At 43.0% G+C, this 23,997-nt stretch overlaps 1 protein-coding gene across 3 annotated transcripts in view; it reads left to right on the forward strand.

Annotated features, from left to right (window-relative positions):
* Positions 1-1,528: 1,528 nt before the first annotated feature.
* GIPC1 (GIPC PDZ domain containing family member 1) overlaps positions 1,529-23,997 on the forward strand; it is a 39,006-nt gene continuing 16,537 nt past the window's right edge. Inside the window, exons 1-5 of one of the 3 annotated variants that reach the window (XM_061616602.1) lie at positions 1,825-1,901; positions 4,905-5,106; positions 10,020-10,352; positions 10,624-10,809; positions 14,724-14,904. In XM_061616602.1, the coding sequence (XP_061472586.1) occupies positions 10,071-10,352; positions 10,624-10,809; positions 14,724-14,904 (649 nt within the window). In that variant the 5' untranslated portion in view covers positions 1,825-1,901; positions 4,905-5,106; positions 10,020-10,070. Of the gene's footprint in view, positions 1,640-1,802; positions 1,902-4,904; positions 5,107-10,019; positions 10,353-10,623; positions 10,810-14,723; positions 14,905-23,997 lie in introns of those variants that run through there. The other 2 variants (XM_061616601.1, XM_061616600.1) reach the window with 2 other exon arrangements.

Genomic DNA, 23,997 nt, shown 5'->3' on the forward strand with positions numbered 1-23,997 from the left:
GGGGCAGCAAATCTCCCGCCTTCAACACCAATCTTTGAGGTGCATTATACCAATGAACAAACACAGAATTGATTTTAATGGGATGTTTTTTCTAGGTAGGGCAAACACAATCAACACTACTATACTGTCTTCTCATATAGCCCAAGATATGGATCCTCCAAATCCAAAGAGCTATGGCAGGGCTAGTGCTGAATATTTATTCGAGAACACAGTATAGCCTTATACTGTGCATGCTTTTTTGAGCTACCACTTCTGTCTCACTTTGCCTTAATAGTAGAATGAGCCCTGAGGATAATTACTCAGAAGCAGAAGTAAGCTCCATTATGTTCAGTGGGCCTACTCCTAGGTAACCAGTTCCACCCTGCACTGATTTGGTCAAACCCAATCTCATTGATTGCAATGGCCACTGACTCCAAATATAGAAATTATAAAAAAATTAGAGGAACTTTGATGTATTTAAATAGGAGGTGGTGTCTATCAGTCTGTCAAGGTTAGCTGGAGCCACCCCATACTTCCTGATTTTGGAGGGTTCTTGGGCAAGTCACCCTCAATGCCCCCCTCCCTGAGTCTGTGGGCAGCAGATCCAGGGGGGCTCTTATCAGTGAGTCCCTTGCTCTGAAAGGGGTCCTTGACGTCCAATCTTTCAAGACAGCCCTCCCACCCGCCTGCCCTCAAATAATTGTTTATCCTATTGCCAAACATGGAGGAAGACGATATTATTATTATTAGTCGCTTGACACCTGAAGATCCCCAGTGACTTGTGTGTGTTATGCGCCTTCAAGTTGATTTCACCTTATGGTGACCCTATGAATCAGCGACCTCCAATAGCATCTGTTATAAACCACCCTGTTCAGATCTTGTAAGTTCAGGTCTGTGGCTTCCTTTATGGAATCAATCCATTATTTGTTTGGCCTTCCCCTTCCTACTGTCTTTTCTAGCGAATCATATCTACTCATTATGTGTCCAAAGTATGATAACCTCAGTTTCATCATTTTAGCTTCTAGTGATAAATGTAAATGTACTGCCTTCAAGTCGATTCCGACTTATGGCGATCCTATGAATAGGGTTTTCATGAGGCTGACAGGCAGTGACTGGCCCAAGGTCACCCAGTGAGTTTCATGGCTGTGTAGGGATTCAAACCGTGGTCTCCCAGGTCGTAGTCCAACATCTTAACCTGATAGTTTTGACTTAATTTGCTCTTGTTATTGTTATGTGCCTTCAAGTCGATTACGACTTATGGCGATCCTATGAATCAGTGACGTCCAATAGAATCTGCCATGAACCACCCTGTTCAGATAGGGCAATTCGATATAATTACAATGGTATAGCTGCGCGGCCTCTCCCTTTCCACCGAGTTCTGCTGATAAGCGTCAAGCTCCGGATGACTTGCCCCCTCCGCTCCCAATAGCTAATTCGCCTCCGGCTCAGACCACGCCCGGCCTTCTGCCTTCTCATTGGTTCTTAGTGGACTGCAGTGACAGAGCTGACCACTAGAAGGCAATGAGAATACAGACAAGAGCTGAACATAATGGAGGAAGGAGGCGGGTTCATATAACAGTGCTTGTACTTGAATGAAGTATTATCCCCGAAAGTTCTTCCTGGATGGTACTTTCCATCCATTCCTCCCTCTTCAAAGATAGTATGTTCCATTCGTCCGTATTTCTGTTCTGCGCCCCATTCCGGCCCCTTCCATTGCACCTTGAAGGGGGGGGCTTGATCTGAAAGAGCCGGAATGTTCTGCTTTAGGAGAATAAGCTGTGATTAGTCGAAGAAGTATGCGAAGCGTGCTCTGATTGGTTAGTAGGCGAGGTTTGGGGTCCCGCCTCCTGCTGAGGAACAGGCCTGGCGGTGCTGGGTTGTAGTTTGGCTGAGGGACGGGCCCGGCGAAGAAGGGAACGCTGGTAAGAAGACGGGAAGGGTGGTACGTTGTTGAGGAGAGGGCTTCGGGGCAGTGGTGTGGTTCCGTTGACGAGAGGGGGTTTAGGTGTGTGTGGGGGGCGCATTAGAGGAAGGAAGTTTTTTTTTTTTGTAAGACTGAATTGAGGATTGAAGGAAGAACCCAGGAGTCCTGGAATCCTGCGCTCTTCCCCCGATCCCCACCCCGCGGGAGCAAGCTTCCTGCCTGTTTGCACATGCAGAAAGCCCAGCCGGGGTTGCCTGGATACAAAATATGTAGGAAAGTGCAGGTGCCCCTGAGACAGCTTGGTAGAGGGATTTGCCAGTTCGAGCGAGAGCCCGGATTCCTGGGTTCTCTGAATGGAGTGCTGGGTGGGTTGCGACTTAAGTTACAGTTTTTCTAAGTATACTAAGAGTTTTTCTCCTCTCGCCCTTCGCGCCCACACACTTATTAAAAAGGGTAGGCGGATAAATAAATGTTCATGTGCGTCACTTAGGTAACTTGAGATAGGTGAAACGTTTCTGAAACCTCCCTGTATGGTTAACTTGATTAATTGATTAGAGAAAACGTCATCCGTTTTATTATAATAAGGTGATTTAACAAGTGATTGATACAGATAGACCCACTTGTTCAAAAATGTACTGCCTGTCTTCACCTCTTGTTGCTTCTGATGCCAGTAAGCTAGGAGTGTGTGCTGGCAGGTTACCTCTGTGTTATTGATGGGAAGATTAGTTTCATGACTGATACTACCTCCACCCCCCTTTTGTTGTAGTTTAGGAATTGAGGGAAAGCTGGTAGCAACACCCATATGTTTAATAGCAGAGGAAATGGACTTTCCTGTCGTTTTGAATGGCATTTAACATCCTTCCAGTGAGGTCAGCAGTTCTTCTTAAATCTTTCTCTTAAATTGAACGCAGCATTCTCTCTTATGGATTCCATCTCTCCTAGCTGAAGGTTAGAAGGTGTTCCTCTGTACTTTTGATGGATCATGATTGGCTCTGTAGTGTGAGGTGTTGGGCTTTCCCCCTTTTTATTGCTATAGCTAGTTTGTTTAGGGTGCCACATTTGAGGAAGTTGGGGAATTGTGCTCTGTAATCTAGCTGGTATTGATCAACTGGCAACTGCCTCCAGTTTTAACTTCAGAGGCATTCTGAAGCGTATTGCACCATCCTATCTAGGTCAAAAGGGATGCACACAGTCTACTGCCCCACCAACCCCACACCATTTTCATAGAGGGTGGGGGGTGGGCAGGTAGGTGGGTGCTTGGCAGGCATAACCTATCACCAGAGTTGTGTGAAATCTGACAATAGAGCCCACAAGTGAGGAATATTACATTTGACTCTCAAGAATCTCTGCTGCTGGTTCTTAAGCTACTTGCCAAGAGAACCTTACAAATGTATGAAGGTTGGAAAGGCTCAAATTATGTTTGAAAGGACTTCTATATGTCATGGTGTGGCAACTGGCACCATACACAGTCCTTTCCTTTCCTGTAGCCACAGTGTTCTAGCCCCCTCTCCTGCTGGCTTTTTCAACCTCCCATCAATTCCCCTCTGGTTTTCCATTGTTTGCCCAATATTCCAAATTCTTTGAAGCTTTGAATCTAGTAGGAGGAATATTGATGAAAAAGGAGTAAATATGGGCAAACGTCCATAATATATTCTGATAACAGGCCATTTGTGTCTTTGTAGAATGCACTCAGCCCATGGTGTAATGTTGTTACTGGTGAGGCATGAACTGGAATATCCATGCAGATATGTACAATGTAGTCCACCCTTTTTCTCCATCCTGCCATTTCACACTCTCTCCCTACCTGGTATGCCTAGAACCTCAATCACTTATCACCAAGAGGTCACTGGTCACCTGTCACCAGTTCCTGAAGCAGGAAACTGCCCGCTGTAGGGCGATGTGCCATTTGTTGTCTTCCCCTGCTGAACCCAGGAAGCAGAAGCAGGGAGGAGCCCTGATGACTTTTCTAACCATCTTTCCTTTCTAAATATTCATCAGAGTAGTAAAACAAGATTGTTGAAACATCTCCCCACCGCTACAATGATGTTAGTGAAGAACAACTTTGCTCACGTGCTTTATTGGCCTAGGATATAGCAAGTGTCTCTTATAATGTATTATAGTATTAGAAAGAATAACCAGGCTAGTTAGGCTGTAGCTCTGCTGATAAGGATTTGAGAGTAATTGTGAATCACAAATTGAACATGGTATATTGTAAAAACAGCAAACGGTTTTCTGTAATACATGAGGTGTTCTGTACAAGACATTTGAAATGATATTGTGTCTCCATTTCAATCTTGTTAACATGCAGGAGTAATATTAAACACAACCCTCTCCCACCTATTCCTTCTCTCACCAATCCCTGTTATCTCCTTCCACCTTTGTCCTCTTGGTCTTACTGACATAGTAAGCCATCTGGGCAGGAGCTACTTTTATATGTGAGGTCTGTGCAGTGTCTCACATAGACAATTAAAAAAAAATTAAATAGTGGTAATGATAACAACAGCTGCTGGGGCACACTTCAAAGGAAAGATATGATCAAGAACTTCTAACTTGAGCAAGTCCTCTTGAACTCAATGAGCTACCTTGAAGTAAGCATACAGACAAGATTTGAAAGTTGGGGATAGGTGATGATGGAAAGAAAATTTTATCACTAAGTTATGGGTTGTGGAAGCACATTTTATTTTAATATTAAAAGCAACAGTTAAGAAACAGGTGGAAGTTGACCAATCCTGTTTCTAATAGCAGGAAACAAAGGCTTTGTTAAAAATTTAGAAAACAAATCCTTAGCTGTGAAAGCAGTGGTGATATATGGCCAGCTATTTAGCAAATTCATGGCCGCCTTCATTAGAGAGTTTAAGAGGAGGTTTGGCAAGCATCCTTATTGTTCAGGCCTAGGTAAAGTAATTCCTATCTTAATGCAAAGGCTTTACTACAGAGATCCATTAGAGACCTCCAGTTATTCAGGGCTTAGCATTTTAACGCCTATCCTTGTCAATTGCAGACAAATCTATAGTTCATTGTGGAATGTCAGCAAAACTGAGTGAATATCTACAAGGAATTTATGGAGTAGATCTCTGAAGTTATGTGGATCACCCCAAAACTGCACATTGTGCTTCAAGCAAGCCAAATCTTGAAATCCCAGGGGTACTGTATGGTAGTTCAAGCCTGGATGTGTTAGTCTCTCAAAATGAATTGCTTTATAGGTAAAGATTATAGTTTTAAGTTAGCTACAGCTGTTCCTATAAAATAACATACCATCTTACCGTCTGTAGTTCTGTTATGTTGGAATCTGTCAGCACGTTGTCTCCTGTATGTCTGTTTTTAGACAAATTAAAATTCAGCACTCATGAGCCTTGGCAGGAACCAAGTGCTTATAGTTAATTCCACAGCTTATAAATGCCTACAGTCTTGGTGGATTGAAGCTTTGGAGAGTATAATTATGTTGTTCTTTACAATTGTTTGAAACATAACGAAAGATCAGAATATTATGAAATCAGGAGGACTGGGAAATCCAGGTTCAAATCGCCACTCAGCCATGAAGCTCACTCAGTGACCCTGGGCCTATCATCATCTCTCAGCTTGACTACCTCTACAGGGGTGCTGTAAGGATAAAAGGAGGAGGAGGAGGGAGAACCATGTTTGCCTCAGTAAGCTCCTTGGAAGAAAGACAGGATATACATGTAATAATAAAAGGGCATGGGAGTATGGTCTCTGGAAATCTTTGGGAGAGAAGCCAAAGGGGCTGCAAGTGTAAAATTGTGCATTGGTCTCTGGGAGCTGAAAATGATGGGATGAGCCAGACCACAGTGGAGCATGCAGCATAGAAGGAGCAAAATATTTCTTTGAAAATAGCTACGTTAGGCTATGGGGCGGTATACAAGTGCAGTAAATGTTGAAGGGGCAGTGTTGTTGGCAGCAGTGTTTTGGCAATGTTGAAAGGCGCGCTTAGAACGTGGAATGTTTTGTCCTGTAGTTTGTTTTAGCTGTTCTTCAGTGTGGAGCAGTCGCAGGTTTGGCTGAGTTCCCTTGCTGTCCCACCCTCTAGGGAACACCCTGTAGCTAGTTTCTCTGCTCTGAATCAACTTGCAAAGGCATGCTCCACCCTGATTTCAGCCAGACGTTGGAGGCTCCCTAGCCGGAAGGGCCCCTCCTGTGCCAGCCTCTTCCACTTGCACGTTCCCATAGATTGGTTTGGGGATGCACATAAATCAGCAGAAAGGCATCCTGCAAATTACTAAATGACTTTTCCCATTATTTTATTTATTTATTTATTTATACCCCGCCTTATGGCCAAAAGGCCCTCAAGGCGGCTTACAAGACAAACACATCAATACATCAATAAAACAATAAAATTTACAAAATTAAATAACAATAACATTATTTTTTTTTAAAAAACAGCGATTATCACACACACACATCAGGGTGTAGAAGCAGGGTAGCATAGATGGTTCTGGCCTCCAGTTTCTTCCTGTCCACCATCACAATAGCTGACAAGGAGTGGATATTTGATTCCATAGCTAAAAGCAGCAGTTAGCAGGACATGGATAAATTCCAACAAAGGGGTGTCCCCAAAGAAGCTCTTTATTCCGTGCTGTGGCTGTCAAAAGCCGTCGCTTTTCCCTCTCCTCCTCTTTTGTGCCACCAAGGCCTGTGAGGGGAGTGTGTGAGGCCTCCCGCCCGGCCGCCTGCCTGCCTGCCTGCCTGTCTTACTCGCTGGCTGAGGGGGTGGCAGCGGCCATGTTGTTAGAACTAAAGGCCTTGACAGCTAGACTTTCTCCTCCTAATTTTTAAAAAACTTTGGCTTATTTATATCTTTATCTGATAGCATTTACTTACTGGTTGTTCCTGTTTCAGTGAGTAGTTCTTGCAGAAACAAGTCCGGGACTAGTAGTATTCATAATAAATGTTTGTATTGTGGAGCAGGGGGCAGTACTGACTACCACTCGGCATATGCTCAGAGGCACGTTACCAAATTCTTCCAAGCTACACAGGAAGTGGATTGGACTGTGAGCAACCAACCCAAATTGTGTTTGCATTTTGACAAATTTGTAGGGCAGTACAATATCTGAGAGAGGAGGTCAGGCCTCCTGTTTTCCTGGTGCATTCACTATAGCTGCCCAATTTCCTTGCTTTTTAAGTTTTGATAGAAATATTTGTTGGCAATAGGTACGTTTTTAAACCGCAAGGTTTTTTTTGCCTATTAATGAATATAGCCTGTGATGTGAATGATGAGAGACAATCATCGTCTCTTCCCCACTCCACCCCACCTCAAGAAAAAATGGCCTGCACTGTTTTATGGCCTTCTTCATTTTTTTTTTAAATGTTTTAGTGGTGAACTCCAGAATCTGTAAGTTCAAATCCCACTCGTGTCTCCTGGGTGTCATGGGCCAGCTAAAGATCATCCCCACAGTGAGTGGCTCAGGGGTTATGTGCCCTGCCACCTGTGCAGCCGTGGGCAAGTTGCATAGTCCCAAGGAGCCCAGTTGCCCCCCAGCTGGCAGTTGCGGACAGGAAGGGGCTGGCTTGTGCAGCTGTGCCAAGCTGAGCAGGCCCTAGCCAGCTGGGGAGGACTAGCCTCAGAGGGAGGCAATGGTAAACTCCCTCTGAATACCACTTACCATGAAAACTCTATTCATAGGGTAGCCATAAGTCGGGATCAACTTGAAGGCAGTCCGTTTCCATTTTTCCTCCCACAGGGTACTCCTTCAGCACTGGAACACTGGCCTTGTGTTTTTTCTTTTTTCTTTTTAAGTGGCGAACACTAGCAGAACCTCCTTTTGCAATGGCCCACCATTTTATGAACCATTTGCTTTTATTTTCCTTCATTGTTCTAAGGGTGTGCTGTTTCCCCCTTGGGTGCTGGAATGCACCCTGATTTGTGTTTTGTTCACAGTTTTTTAAGGGAGGCAAATAGCAGAGCAGTTACACTGCTGCCCAGAACCTGAGTTCTACAACCTTTGTTCATGAAGAGAATAAATACATTCAGATACCATTTCATGGATAAAAGCAGCTTTAGGTTTACTGAGGCAGTTAAGCAAGTACATGTATACAATGGCTAAATGGAGTCTGGCTATCATTATTCACTTCTGGACTATCATGGAGTGATGAAATCTAGGTGATGCGATAGCAACTCAGTTTGCCTAATAAATTGATTCATTTAAACTTGTTACCCACCTTCCCCCCTCCCAGTTAATAGAAAATTTGCAAAAACATGAGAGATCACAATTTATTTGCATCTCTTCTGTGAGCATTTTATTAAGCAAGCAATGTTCCCAGAGGTTGACCCAGGTATCTTTAAATTACATGTTAATGTAATGTTAAAACAACCCCCCCCCCAGTTCACATATAGCCCTGATTCATCCTGTCACTAGTAACTTAGAACAGCTAGAATATTCTCTCTTCAGCAGACAGCAAAATCTTGTCTGTGTGATGCAACCTCCAACTTGAATTCATTGATAGACTTTCTGTGTTTTACAATATTTCAGCATGCTGTAAGGCTTTCAGCAAGCAAGGCTAGAAACCTTTGGCTTCAGGTGAAACTCAGGAGAGTAAGGTGAGGGGACAAGGACAATTGTAACATCAGTATATGGCAAAGGGATAAAAGTCTAGACCCATATGCCTATGTACCTGTGTGCACACACTCATCAGACAGAGTTTCAGCAGTCAGACAACCACAAAGAGATTAGCCGTATCTAGAGAGCTTGAGCTATCTATGACCTACTGAGATCAGTGATGCGAGGCAGAAAATTTTCCAAAATGGAAGAATTTTCAGTGCTTTATTTTTCTGTGGAAATTTTTCCTTTTCATAAGTCATTGGTAACAATTAATGATTGCCTGTGGCAAGTAAATGTTAGACAAGCTTGGCAGTTTCAAAGTTTGTAATTTTGTTAAATATGAGCAAAAAACTCCCTAAATTAAATCAGATGCAAACTGAAAATTTCACATGTAAGTTACCTTAATTTGCATAGGGAAAATTTCCAGTACAACATTCTCTGGAAAACCCACATTACTAGCTGAGATGATTGTGCATTTTAAGGGTATACTACTACAACTCTTGTCTGGGTCATGTATGCCAATTATCAAGAGGAACCATATAGATCAATAGTATTGTAGTTTGGCCCCTTTGCAGTTATCTGGTTCAGTTGATAGTGTTGTCTTACCTACCATATTTCAACAGAGTTTGCTGTGGCGGCTGGTCTGGGTGTTACATTTCCATAGGAACGTGAAAGCTGCTTTATACTAAGTTATACCATATTGTCTGCACTGACTGGCAGCAGCTCTCCGTGCTTTCAGACAGGAGTCATTTCCAACCCTGCCTGGAGATGTCAGGGACTGAACCAGGGACTTTCTGCATACAAAGCAGATGCTTTACCACTACGCTATGGGCCTCTCCCTTCCTGAGCGAAGCCCAGGGGAATCCAGAGCACCCACGCAGCATAGTTGTTTGCTCTTCTTCCCGTGATGTGTGTGCCTTTGAGTTGGAACTTGTAGAGCTCCTGTACAAAAGCCTTAATGTGGCTGGTTAGGCCCCTGTTGATTGCCTAGATAAGCCCCTAGTTTCCGCAGCGAGGCAAAATGTCCCCAAGACATTGAGCAGCCATTTTATTTATTTTATTTTATTATTTGATTTATATCCCGCCCTTTCTCCCAGCAGAAGCCCAATTTGCCTGGTCATCTGCGGTAAAAGTAGTCTTCAGCTGGCCAAGCTGAGAAATACTTACACATTGGTAAACAGTTTGTTTTCTTCCCTCTCTCCACCCCTTTCAGGCTATTGGTGTCCCCCAAAGGACTACCATAGATATGTGTGAGCAGGCAGGCTGGTAAACTTTTGTTGTGAGCTTATTTGAAAGGCTATGATACTCATCATCTGAGTCTGCCTGATCTGAAGGCACAGAAACAGAACTGGAGTCTTCTAGAGGTAACACGTTCGACATCTGTTTCTGGCCGGGCTTCCGTTCGTCTTTACCCAGGCTTTGTGTTGAAATGAGCTCCCTAGAAGTGAAGTAAATGCCTCTTTCCAGAGCCTGCCTGTCCTTCTTAGTTCTCTCTTGCTAGCTTGTTTTTCATCTTGAGTTGATTCTTACTGTGCTCCTTTGTGCTCCCCCTCCACTTCTAGGTCCATACCTTGGGTGGCTGACCCTTGCTGCTGACTGGCTACATCTCCCTCATGCCGCTTGGACTAGGCCGTCGGAAGAAGGCCCCGCCGCTGGTGGAGAATGAGGAAGCCGAGCCCATTCGCAGTGGCCTGGGTGGGGTGGGAGTAGGCAGCATTGGTGGGGTGGCAGCACTTCAGCCTGGCCTTCCCCCACCCCCTGCCAGTCTCCGCCCTCGCTTGGTATTCCACACCCAGCTGGCCCACGGAAGTCCCACTGGCCGGATTGAGGGCTTTACCAACGTCAAGGAACTGTACAGCAAAATTGCCGACGCCTTTAAAATCTCACCAGCTGAGGTAGGCTCAGTGTTGGTGTTTTCCTCGGAGTGCCCATTCAGCATCAGGATGGTTTTGTGCATGATTGGGGGGGGCAGAGATACTACAATTTGGATTGGCATGCCTGTCACAATAAATATCTGGAGGCCTAAGCTGGAGGTCAGTGGCCAAAAGCATCCAAGGTTCTTCCTTCAGGGATAGGCCACATTATGCACTCTGAGTATTATCTCTAAAAGTAGTTAGGATGTCTATAGTATCAGGTACTCATGCTTTCTTTCTCACTACTTTCTAGGTGATGTTCTGCACCTTAAATACCCACAAAGTGGACATGGAGAAGCTGTTGGGTGGCCAGATTGGCCTAGAGGATTTCATATTTGCCCACACAAAGGGTCAGAGGAAGGAGGTTGAAGTGTTCAAGTCTGAGGAAGCACTGGGCCTGACCATCACAGACAACGGTGCTGGCTATGCTTTCATCAAGGTATCTTTGGGTAGAGCCAGCTTGTGCTGTGTTTGCTCTTCCATTGAATTATTGGTGGCCGTAGAGGGAGGGTATATAGGGCTTTCATTCTGTGGCTTTTTTTAAATTCGAATTTCTTGTACAGTGTGTTGCTTATACTGTTCTTTCTAATCTGTCAGCTTCAGAGAGGCTATGTTATATTCTAGAGTATTTTCCCAAGAGGGCACTAAGCCTAGTGCTTACCCCTAATCCTCATTCTGCGAGCCAAGATCCTTCTCTGATCTGAGCCTTTCTGGGAGCTAATGTCTTTCACAGGAGCAAGGAGTCCAAGCACACCGATTCCTGACAAAGACCAGTTAGCCTTTTTTCTGCCCTCTCTGGCTCAGAGTACATTCTCTTACCAAGTGGTTGTGTAATATGCATGGCTCTATAACACACTTGCTACAACCTCTTCTATGTGAAACATGATAACCAGGTCATTCTGTCTCTTGATAGGTCTAAACAAAGAAATCCTGATAAATCAAATTGTGTAGAAACTATAAATGTGCTTGGGGCAGTTTAGTTTAGAGAAAAAAGATAACTAAGGGTGATACAGAGGTTCATATAGATATTAGAGGAAGTGGATAGAAAATTTTTCTTACAGTTGTAGAACTTGGGACCACTCAGTTACATTGATTGGGAATAGATTTGGGAGAGACAGAAGAAAATTATACAGACCACTTATTTAACTTGCTGTCACAAGATAGGCTGCTTGCCATTGGCTTAAATGATTTTAAAACTTCATAAATTCATGGAAGATTGGATGGCCCAGGGCTACTAGGCATAAAACCAAAAGGGAGCATCCATTTTCTCAGACAGTGTACCTGTTGGAAGGAGGATGCTGGACTAGCTAGATCTTTGCTCTTATCTAGAATTGGTGATCTTACACTCTTTAAATTCTGTGCTAAAATTCTTTGAGTACTATGATAAGAAACCCTAAATTCCAATTTAACAAAATTAGATATGCTTCTTTACATAGTGGCTTGGTCCACACATAACACTAAGCTACGGTTTATAAAACATGGATTAGCATTATGTGTGAATCCTACTTATTGGGTAAACTATAGTTTGTTTACTGCCAACAAAGTATGATCTGAAACCTTGGTTGGTTGGTTTGGCTTGCAAACCTGGTTTTGTATTAACCACACATAGGTGTTACAAGGAAACCCAGCACACTTTCTTAACCACTGTGTATTTGACTCCCCTGCTCCAGATGGTCACCAAGCTGCAAAGGCATGAGACAAGAGCAGCTGGAAAACAAACAAACCTTTTGAGAAACAAGCCATGATTTGTTTGATTGTCTGTGGGACAACTCATGGTTAACTTGTGGTTTGTTAAACCATGGCTTAAACAAACCATGGCTTAGCATTGCATGTGAACTAAGCCATTTTGTGGTACAGAATTTGGCTTTTGTTTGTATGTGTAGAATCTGGAATCTTTATTCCATTTTTATTATTATTGGTCATTGATGAAGGAAAACTGAAGATCAGATCAGTGATGGACAGTTTGCTTGGCAGTGAGACTTGGTTCACATATTTAAATTTGGAACTAAATGTACAAGGAATATTTTTTAGAAGTTGAACTTCCTGTGACAGAAGTCCAAGGCCTATACAGAAGAACATGTTTATACTTGCTCACTATTTGCCCATCCTATCACAGATAATTTGTGGGATAATGGTACTAGAACTGCATGAGCTGGGGGAACATCCAAGCACCCTGAAATAAACCTGTACTATTGCGTACAGAAGCTTGTCCACCTGACTGCACCAACTTTACCCTACTCTCTTTTGAACGCCCAATGTCATGAAGGCTAGAAATTCTGTTTTTCCTTTTTTAACTATATGTGAAATTCTCAAGATATTCTGCAGGAGTATTGGATTCTGCTTTATATGTTATATGTTCCTAGATGCTTGGAACAGGGCTATGCCTCTGACAAAGCCTGTTTTGCTAGAGCCTCAATTCTCTTTGGAGTCTTGCTAATATTCCCCTGGTACAGCTGATTCATAAGCAAAGGATTAGCTAGCTCTGTTCTGAAAATTACTGGAGCCTTCTCTTTTTTCACAGTTCTGAGCATTTGCAAGGGCATACAATTGCATCTCCCGTACTCTCCCAAAGTCAGTATGCTGAGACCACTTGCCACATGGTCCTGTAGAGACCTGGGCACTGAATTTCATCCTATCCCTCAGAGGCTACGTACCCATGTGTACCCATATGTGCTCTTTTGCTGTAAATAAATTATAGCTCTGCCTTCCCAAATTGGTGGTGTTAAATACTTCATTTTCTCTTAGAGCAGCTGGAAGTTCCTGTGAACAGCACAACCTGTGCTTTCTTAAGAAAGTGTAAAGGAGCCCTGGGACTAGTAGCAGGGAAGCCAGCTCAGTATCTTTGGATAGAGAAAAAATCTTCACATGTCATGAAGCAAACCTGCCACAGCACCTGCTGTGTAGTAAATAAACGGTTGCTGCACTCCACCCAGGTTTCATCTGTTTCTCAGTCCTAAAGGAAATGACTGTGTATTGTCACAGGATGATCTGAGGGAGTCCATGCCCTTTTAAAAGCAGCACAACACTACAGTATTTGTTGTTTAATGTGATGTTTTGCTGTTCCAATTATTTAAGCAGCTTTAGAACAGAGGTCTGCTCACCATTACCTAAGCAAACAGAACCTTTCCAAGCAGGCACTGCCTGACTGCTCTAGTTTCAGGAGTGTTCTCTGCTCTCATTAGCAATACTTTCTATTTCCCTTCAGGAGTCTGCACTTCCTGATAGATCCCTAGTACCAGAAATCACTTGTAACCCCTCTCCATGCTTAATTGACAGAGTGTTTATGCCACATGCTGCTTGCATGCAGTATAAACATGCACAGGTAACGTTTCACACTCTGTTTGTAGTCCTAGGCATTTCTCTGCTCTTGCAAGGCAAAACTGCAAGAAAACACCCAGGGAAATGAATGCTACTACCCTGCTGCAGTATAATATAAGCAGTCTATTTGGGAAACATGGATTAGGAATTAGGTGGATTCAGAGCACGTAGTATCTGCAGGCATGTGTGAAGAAGGCTTATATTCTTTGGGCTTCATCTGCTTGTTATTTGGTGAACTAGAAGCACTGTTCTTTTTCTGGACTGCTTCCAGGAGTATAACTTCGCTTGGTGGGGTGGGGTTATGCCTCCATACAAGGTGTCTGACAATTGCTTCTGCAGGAAACAGGATGCCAGACTGGTTGGGCTACTGTTCACATCCAGTAAGAGTCAATTAGAAATAAAAGTGTAATTATGATTCATGATCCTCAAGAAGTTGCAGGCTCAGCACTGGAGCAAAGCAGGGTATGCAATGCATGTCCATGGGTTGAGGGTCATGGTGGATCCCAAGGCTGAAACAGGTAGAAGGATATGGGACTGAGGTGTTTAAATATGCAGTACTGGGTTTCTTACTACTTAAAACAGTACATGGTCCCTTCTACTTGGAGGCCTCACGCAGACCATTCTTGCACTCTTTTAAAAATAGGTGGTGATGCCTGTGGCAGAATACTCACCAAGAGATTGGGCATCTTGGCACACAATTTGTCTGGTTTTAGCCAGGTGTTAGAAAAGCATCCAAGAGAAGGAACATTCTGTCATTGGCTTGATTTATCATGAGCTTCTGTCTGTATGTGTGTCTCTGTCTCACACACACGCACCCTTCCTTCCCTGAAGACAGACTGACAGTTGTCAGTCATATAGAGAAGGGTCATGAATCTGGAATAGATGAGTGAGGTCCAGGGTCAGCTTAGAGCCTGCCTCTATTGCCATACTGTCTGTCACTTCAATTTTGGCCAGATTGCCTTCTGAGGTTCTCAAGGTTGGTTGTGTGATTGGGTCTGCATTTGCAAATGGATTGTCCCCATTTGTTGTTGGCAGAGAATCAAGGAAGGAAGTGTTATTGACCGGATCAAAGTCATCAACGTGGGGGACATGATCGAGTCTATCAACGGTCAGAGTCTCATTGGATGTCGGCATTATGAGGTCGCAAAAATGCTGAAGGACTTGCCCAAAGGCCGCACTTTCACACTGAAGCTCACTGAGCCCCGGAAGGCTTTTGGTAAGTGTCGTCTGCTGACTAGATTGCTGGGAAGTGTAAAGGAAAATAGCTGACTTGTGGCTGGGGAGTTGGAAGTGTGCTGCTTCTCAAAGTGACCATTGTTGTTATGTTCCTTCAAGTCGAGTACAACTTATGGCGACCCTATGAATCAGCGACCTCTAAGAGCATCTGTCATGAACCACCCTGTTCAGATCTTGTAAGTTCAGGTCTGTGGCTTCCTCTATGGAATCAACCCATCTCTTGTTTGGCCTTCCTCTTTTCTCTACACCCTTCTGTTTTTCTCAGCATTATTGTCTTTCCTAGTGAATCATGTCTTCTCATGATGTGTCCAAAGATAACCTCAGTTTCATTATTTTAGCATCTAATGATAGTTCTGGATTAATTTGTTCTGACACCCAATTATTTCTTTTTCGCAGTCCATGGTATGCACAAAGCTCTCCTCCAACACCACCTTTCAAATGAGTTGATTTTTCTCTTATCTGCTTTTTTCACTGTCCAACTTTCACATCCATACATAAATATCGGGAATACCATGGTCTGAATGATCCTGACTTTCGTGTTCAGTGATACATCTTTGCATTTGAGGACCTTTTCTAGTTCTGTCATAGCTACCCTCCACAGTCCTAACCTTCTTCTGATTTCTTAACTATTGTCTCCATTTTGGTTAATGACTGTGCCAAGGTATTGATAATCCTTGACAAGTTCAATGTCCTCATTGTCAACTTTAAAGTTACATAAATCTTCTGTTGTCATTACTTTAGTCTTTTTGAAGTTCAGCTGTCATCCTGCTTTTGTGCTTTCCTCTTTAACTTTCATTAGCATTCGTTTTAAATCATTACTGGTTTCTGCTAGTAGTATGGTATCATCTACATATCTTAAATTATTGATATTTCTCCCTCCAATTTTCACACCTCCTTCATCTTGGTCCAATCCTGTTTTCCGTATAATATGTTCTGCGTATAGATTAAATAAATAGGGTGACAAAATACACCCCTGTCTCGCACCCTTTCCAATGAGGAACCAGTCAGTTTCTCCATATTCTGTCCTTACAGTAGCCTCTTGTCCAGAGCGTAGGTTGCGCATCAGGACAATCTGATGCTGTGGCACTCCCATTTCTTTTAAAGCATTCCATAAGTCGTAATCAACTTGAAGGCACATAACAACAACAAATGGTTCTTCATGATCTACACAGTCAAAGGCTTTGCTGTAATCTATAAGGCAAAGGGTGATTTTCTTCTGAAATTCCTTGGTCCGTTCCATTATCCAACGTATGTTTGTGATATATCTGGTGCCTCTTCCCTTTCTAAATCCAGCTTGGATATCTGACATTTCTTGCTCCATATATGGTAAGAGCCTTTGTTGTAGAATCTTGAGCATTACTTTACTTGCATGGGATATTAAGGCACTAGTTCGATAATTACCGCATTCCCTGGGATCCCCTTTCTTTGGAATTGGGATGTATATGGAACGCTTCCAGTCTGTGGGCCATTGTTTAGTTTTCCATATTTCTTGACAGATTTTTGTCAAAATTTGGACAGATTCAGTCTCAGTAGCTTGTAGCAACTCTATCGGTATGCCATCTGTTCCTGGTGATTTGTTTCTTCCAAGTATTTTAAGAGCAGCTTTCACCTCGTATTCTAAAATTTCTGGTTCTTCATCATATGTTTCCTCTGTGAATGAATCTGTCATCCTTGCATCTCTTTTATAGAGTTTTTCAGTGTATTGCTTCCATCTTCCTTTTATTTCATCTCGGTCAGTCAGTGTGTTCCCTTGTTGATTATTCAACATCCCTACTCTTGGTTTAAATTTCCCTTTCATTTATCTAATATTTTGGAACAGGGCTCTTGTTCTTCCCTTTTTGTTGTCCTCTATTATTTCTATACAGTAACTATTGTAATAGTTCTCTTTTTCCCTACATACTAGTCACTGTATTGTTGCATTTAGGGTTCTGACTGTGTTTCTGTCTCCTTTTGCTTTTGCTTTCCTTCTTTCTTTAACCATTTTAAGAGTTTCTTCAGTCATCCATTGAGGTCTTTCTCTCTTTTTAACTAGAGGTATTGTCTTTTTGCATTCTTCCCTGATAACGTCTCTGACTTCTTTCCATAGTTCTTCTGGTTCTCTGTCAACTAAGTTTAAAGCCTCAAACCTGTTCCTTATTTGATCTTTATATGCTTCTGGGATGTTATTTAAATTGTATTTTGGCATTATAATTGCTTTGTTGTTCTTCTTTAGCTTCACTCTGATTTTTGATACGACCAGTTCATGATCTGTACCGCAGTCTGCTCCTGGTCTTGTTTTTGCAGAAAGTATGGAACTTCTCCATCTTCTGCTACCAATTATATAATCAATTTGATTCCTATATTGACCATTTGGTGATGTCCACATGTACAGTCTTTTCTGTTGCTTGAAAAAAGGTGTTTGCAAGAAACAAATTATTGGCTTCACAGAATTCAGTAAGTCTCCTGCTTCATTTCTGTCTCCTAGGCCCCATTTCCCCACAATCTCTAGTTCTTCTCTGTTCCCTACTTTTGCATTCCAATCCCCCATGATTATCAGCACATCTTGTTTTGGTGTGTGATCATTTTCTTCCTGTACTTCTGCGTAAAATCTCTCCCTCTTCTTCTGCTTTTGCTGTTGGAGCATAGACTTGGATGATGGTTATGTTAATAGTTTTCCCATTTAATCTCATTGATATCACTTGCTCAGACCTTGCGTTGTAGCTCCTAATTGCTTTTGCTACATCACTTCTCACTATTAAAGCAACCCCATTTCTTCTTAATTTCTCATTTCCTGCATAAAATATTTTGTAGTTGCCTGATTGAAAATGCCCCATTCCCGTCCATTTTAATTCACTTGCGCCAAGTATTGTAATGTTGATACGCTCCATTTCTTGCTAACTTTCCCTGGTTCATGCTTCGAACATTCCATGTTCCTGTTGTGTCCATCGTACAGCTCCAGACTCTCCTTTTGTATCTGTGCCCATCAGCCTCTGGGCTTCCTTTCGGCTTTGACCCAGCTGCATCATTAATCACAGCACTACTCATACTTGTCCTTTGTTCTTCCCCAGTAGCTCAGTGAGTGCCTTCTGACCTGGGGGTCTCATCTTCCAGCACTATCTTGTGTTGCATTTTGGATACTCTGTTCATAGGGTTTTCGTGGTAAGGGATATTCAGAAGTGGTTTACCATTGCCTTCCTCTGAGTTTGGATGCATCTTAGTCTGGTGTCTCAGCTTTTGACCATTTCGCCTTGGGTGCCCCTGCTGAATCTAGCCTCTTGGTCTAGGCTCCTGACGGTATTGCTCTCAGCTTCTTCAACACTCAAACCCCCTCACCATGTTAAGGTGTGCATCCTAGAGGAGGAAAGTGACCATAGCTGAGCTATTTTTACAAGGCTAGAGATAATTTAGTTGGGCTCAGTTTCTCCCTTCTTTTATACTCTAATCCTTCTGGTCACTGATTGCAGATAAGGAAAACAGGCTCATTTAGTCCTAGGGGGCATGTTGCAATCACCAGCCAATTCATTGGTTAGTGGGAAGGTAAAATTAGGGAGTCTGTAAATTGATGCCTCCCACTACTTCTCTAGGCTTCAGGATACAGTTTTTCTTGGATTGCCCTTGATTACAATAGTCTGAGGTGGGACCTTTTTTTTTTTTTGCTCAGGGGCAGCATTTCCTCTTGACTAAGACTCTGAGGGTTGCATTCCTGCAGTGGGCAATGCCATCCCGCAGTCTCTTGCTCTCCCGTGCAGTCCTGCATGGTGCAGTCCTCAAGCAAAATGTCAGTATATTAACTCAGCAATTGATAATCTTGCTGAAAAATGAGGTAGCAGGTAGAGATTGGAAAAATGGACTGCCTTCAAGTCAATCCTGACTTATGGCTACCCTATGAATAGGGTTTTCACGGTAAGCAGTATTCGGGGGGGGGGGTTACCATTGCCTCCCTCCAAGGCTAGTCCTCCCCAGCTGGCTAGGAACTGCTCAGCTTGCCACAGCTGCACAAGCCAGCCCCTTCCTTGTAACTGCCAGCTGGAGGGCAGCTGGGCTCCTTGGGACTATGCAGCTTGCCCATGGCTGCAAAGGTGGCAGGGCACGTAACCCCTGAGCCACTCATTGTGGAGGTGATCTTTAGCTGGCCCTTGACACCCAGGAGACATGAGCAGGGATTTGAACTCACAGACTCTGGACTCCCAGCCAGGCTTTCCTCCCCACTGTGCTATAGCTGAAGGGTTCACATGTTATTCATGCGGCACTATTGAAAATGAAGTCAGACATACTTCTGACTGGGAATCTTATTTGGAAATTGACTCAATAACTCTAGTACAATGGCAATCAAATTCTTTCTGCTTTGATGAAAGACTGAGGGCAAAGCCAGACTTTTAATATTAGCTTGCATTTTCATTTTCTGCACCTAATCTCTACCTGATTCCCACTCAGAAGTATGTGTGACTTCAGCTAATGACATGGCCTGGTTCAAAAACCTGTGGCTTACCATTGGTAGTTAAGCGTTTTAATTTCAATGGCTACATTCCAAAATAAGGAGGTTTATAGGCAGTTCATCTAAGGAAGAACTGTTTTAACACTTGACAAACACTTGGTTTAACAGGAGAAAGTTGACAAAGGGTGTGTTTGAATTCTGTACTTCCTGCAAGCTGATATCCTTGTAGCTTCTGGCCTGAACTTGGACAGAGCAAAGCATGGTTTCCATTTTGCTTATAACATACAAGACAAAGTCATAATTCTACAGCTAATACAGATGCACAGAGGTTTCCATGATGTATATGAAACTGACTTTTAATTAGAGATGAGATTCACTCCCTGCCAGTCTGCCCCATCCAGCTCACCCCCAGCATTACAGAGGAGGCAGGAGAGAAGGGGCCCTACTGGGGGGCGGAATCTGATCCCTACTTTTACTTCAACACACAGTCCTTTGTGTCAAAGGACTTAGGAGAGAAGTGGGTGGGCTCTGTTTCAGTTGGCATCAAGCTCACCTGAGCTTAGAGTAAAGGAAGCTTGTCCTCTTGTAGTGTGCAGTGTTAAAAATAGCAATAGAGTACTAGAGCACCATTCCCTATTCGGGGGGCAGGATGGGAACTAGAGTAGTAGTCTCTTGTTCTCCAAGATCCTTAAAAGAAACATGGGTGGGATGTAGCATTCATCAGGCCCAACTTATTTTTGTGATTTGGTGATAGTGCAGAAAAAGCAAGTTTCTAATTATAGATGAGCTGCTGTGCTTAATAATGTGTGGGTAATACCTGTTGAAATCTGAAGCCAGATAAGTGGCAGAATAAGATGTCCAGTGGCTGGAGAGGGCCTTAGTGCCCTTTCTTCAATCTCTTTGCTGCTCCCCATAAAATCCAGAACATATTATGAAAAATGACATGATTTAGACAGACCAGTTTGCTTAACATAGAATTTAAATTATGTGGGTCCAGAATTATTTTTCAAGGGTAGATAGAGTATGTAAGGCGCGGAAAATAAGGTTGAAGCACCAGTTGACTGTTATGCGGTAAAGTGGCCAACAGATGTCGCTGCTGCTGCACCATTACCTCAGTTGCATAGTCTTCAACAGAGTGGACATTTTACATTTGCAGAATAACTCTTATTCAAATTAGCTGTGGCTTCAGGCCCAAGTGGTAGTTTGTCATTGATCTAATTTCTAATGTAATGATCTAATGTAACGGATCTGCCACCCTGAGCTTCTGGTAGGATGAAGGGTGGGATATAATTCAAATAATTATTAAATAAATAAATAATTTGTATATAATTTTCTTGAGCATGGTGACAATTCAAGCCGTAGCTGAAACAGAAATTGCAATAAGTCCCTGATACATTTTAAGACATTTTTAATCCTTTTCAGTAAAGTTCTTCAGAAAATGAATAAGTTTGGGCTTCATATTACTTGCCTCCCTTCATCTTTAGTGTTTCTTAGCAGTTACTGTTTTCAAATATCTCTCCCAATTACAATTGTAATAATATCCAGCCCTTCTTCACAAAGGAGCCCGGGGTGGACAACACAACAATAAAAAAGCAGTTAAAATATTTCAAAAACGTTTAAAAACAACCATTTGTTCTCTGCTCTCAGCTCATACTTTCAGGGTTGCCAGGAACAGTATCTTTCAGCCATCAAATGTTGAATGTTATTAAATTTCCCCTAAATGTTCATAATGATGGAGACTGACACACCTCATTAGGGAGGGCATTCTATAAATAGGAAACCACTACTGAGAAGGCCCTGTCACAGATCACTGCCAACCGGGCAACACCCAGGGTGGCACACCAACAGGGCCTCCCTGCTGACTAAGACCTGAGATGGTTGATACTGGGAAAGGCACTCTTTTAGGTACTTGGGTCCTAAGCCATTTAGAGCTTTTTATGCTAGTACTAACACTGTGAACTGGGCCTGGTTAGTTCACCAGCAGTCAGTGCAGTACTCTCAGGACTGCTGGCACATGGTCCTGCCATGAGCAACAGCCTCTGGACCATCTTCAAGGACAGCCCCACATAGAGCACATTATAGCAATCCAGGCAGGAGGTCACCAGAGCATGGACTATAGAGATAGCAACTTCCTGTTAATGGGTAACTACAGTTTTCGGTATTTTAACAAGCACCCATACCCTGCACACACGCGACACAGGAGCTTTGTTTAGCATCTGCACCAAAGGATTTACAAGGTGGCTGAGGAAATACTCAAATGTACTACTTAAAATCACTTTTTTGCAGTCCCAGGACTTGTAGAACTTACTTCATGTGAAATGTACATTTGATTTAAAACATCTCTCTCATGCATTAGCAAAACACATACTGCATACAAAAAGCACCTTGGGTGTTTTGGACAATCCCTTGAGAGGCAGCCCAGCCCCATGGTTCAGATCTGGGGCACTTCTGCCTCATTTGAAATTTTGGTACAACAGTCTCCTTTCACCAATAGAGGTCAGGATGGCATCAGCTAGCCAGCATTCTGTATCCCTGAGCCAAATCTCTGTTGGGAGGAAGAAGCTGCTTTCACACATGCCCTTCCAAGGCAGGCAGAGAGGATGGCCTTGCCATGTAGCAGGGTGAAACAGTCTACTTTAGGCAGCCCCGTTGTGTGTGGGGGGAGGCAGAACAGGGATTGGTGTTTGAATGTTGCAGAAAGACTTCATATAATGTTGGCCCTGATTTGTTGCGGGGGAGGGGGAGCATTCCAGCTCTTCTTCAGCAGCAAAATGGCTTGGGCCAGCACTGCAAGCAGACTTTTGACAGGGCCCTTTTATCCTATTGGTAAAGCTTTCTCTGAGGCTGGCATAGCACAGTGGGGAGGAGAGCCTTGCTGGGAGTCCAGAGTCTGTGAGTTCAAATCCCTGCTCGTGTCTCCTGGGTGTCAAGGGCCAGCTAAAGATCACCTCCACAATGAGTGGCTCAGGAGTTACGTGCCCTGCCACCCATGCAGCTGTGGGCAAGCTGCATAGTCCCAAGGAGCCCAGTTGCCCCCCAGCTGGCAGTTGCGGACAAGGAAGGGGCTGGCTTGTGCAGCTGTGGCAAACTTAGCGGGCCCTAGCCAGCTGAGGAGGACTAGCCTCAGAGGGAGGCAATGGTAAACCCCCTCTGAATACCGCTTACCATGAAAACCTTATTCATAGGGTAGCCGTAAGTCAGGATCTACTTGAAGGCAGTCCATTTCCATTTTCAAAGCTTTCTCTTCTCTACCCTGACGCTTTGTAGGCCTCTAGGGGAGGGATTCTGCACTTAGTATGAGAATGGGATGGATGTGATGGGGAAGGAGGAAACAGTGTTTTCTAAGTGCCTCAGAGGAGAACTGAGGAAGTTAGATAGGTGGAGCGAAGTGTGGAGTTGGACTGTCCCAGCCCTTGGGAGGAGACAGGCAGGAAGCTCCACATTGAAGATACAAACTGATCAAGGCTCAGTTTTTCAATGTATCTCCTCCATGATGAATACTCTTGAGTTAACAACTGTGTTCTGGGTAGGATCCAGCTCCTTTTTGGTCAGAGTCTTGTGCTTTCATTGTACTGCTCTGTCCCTGGTACATTAGGCTGATTGCCATACAGGATGTCTTTAAATTCTGGTACTGAGTACCTTCCAGCACCTGTAGCATTTTCCTCTGCAGAGAGAGGCTAAGATCACATTCTTAGGTAATAATCAGACCCTGGAGTTCTGTGTCTGTGGTGCATCCGCTATACTTAATGCTTCTTCCTGCTACCCAGAATAAGCCTCAAAGAGTTCCAGTTTCTAAATGCATTGCATTCCCTGCTGTTTGCACTACAGCTTATCCATCATTTTGATCTGCCTCTGCCACTGCAAATTCCTTCCTCCTTGAGTGACTCACTGGACAGTTCTGGGAAGGATGATTTTCCACTTTGCAAGTTATTTCTTCCTTCGCTGTGGCTGTTGTGTGCATGCTGCCTCTTCACTTTTCATTTTCTTTTTTTTTTTACAATAATTTTTATTCAAATTTTCATAAAACAAACAAAACAAAATCATAAAACATTCAAAGACAAAAAACAAAACAAAACAAAAATGATTAAACAAAAAAATAAAATGTTGACTTCCCATTTGTCGCAGATCAGTTATAGGTCTACAATATATAACAATCCTGTCTCTTAAATTATATTATAAAATCACTTTCCTCCAGTAGTTATCTTAATTAATCATCAAATCTCATAAACATTACTTTATTCTTTCCACAAAAAGTCAAAGAGAGGTTTCAATTCTTTAAGAAATATATCTATCAATTTTTCTCCAAATAAACATGTCGATTAATCCATCTCATTAATAATAATAATAATCTTATTGTCATAACCATAGTCCAAATAAACATATCGATTAATCCATCTCATCAAAATCTGTTAGGTCCAATAATTTCAATAGCCAGTATTCCATTATCCATATTAATTCCATCTTCCATCTTCAATAGTCCTGTTAAGTCCAGTAATTTCAGTGTCCAATCTTCCATTATCAGTATTCCATAATACTGGGACTTCCGGGAAGGGTGACTTCGCTTGTGCCTGCTTTTGAGATGGGCTCCCGCCTCAGAAGAAGCTTATTCAGATATAAATCAGTCAGAACATTTTTTTTTTTGACTGATGAAATTTCTCC

Source organism: Rhineura floridana, chromosome 3 (assembly GCF_030035675.1).
Source record: "Rhineura floridana isolate rRhiFlo1 chromosome 3, rRhiFlo1.hap2, whole genome shotgun sequence".
Lineage (NCBI taxonomy): Eukaryota > Metazoa > Chordata > Lepidosauria > Squamata > Rhineuridae > Rhineura > Rhineura floridana.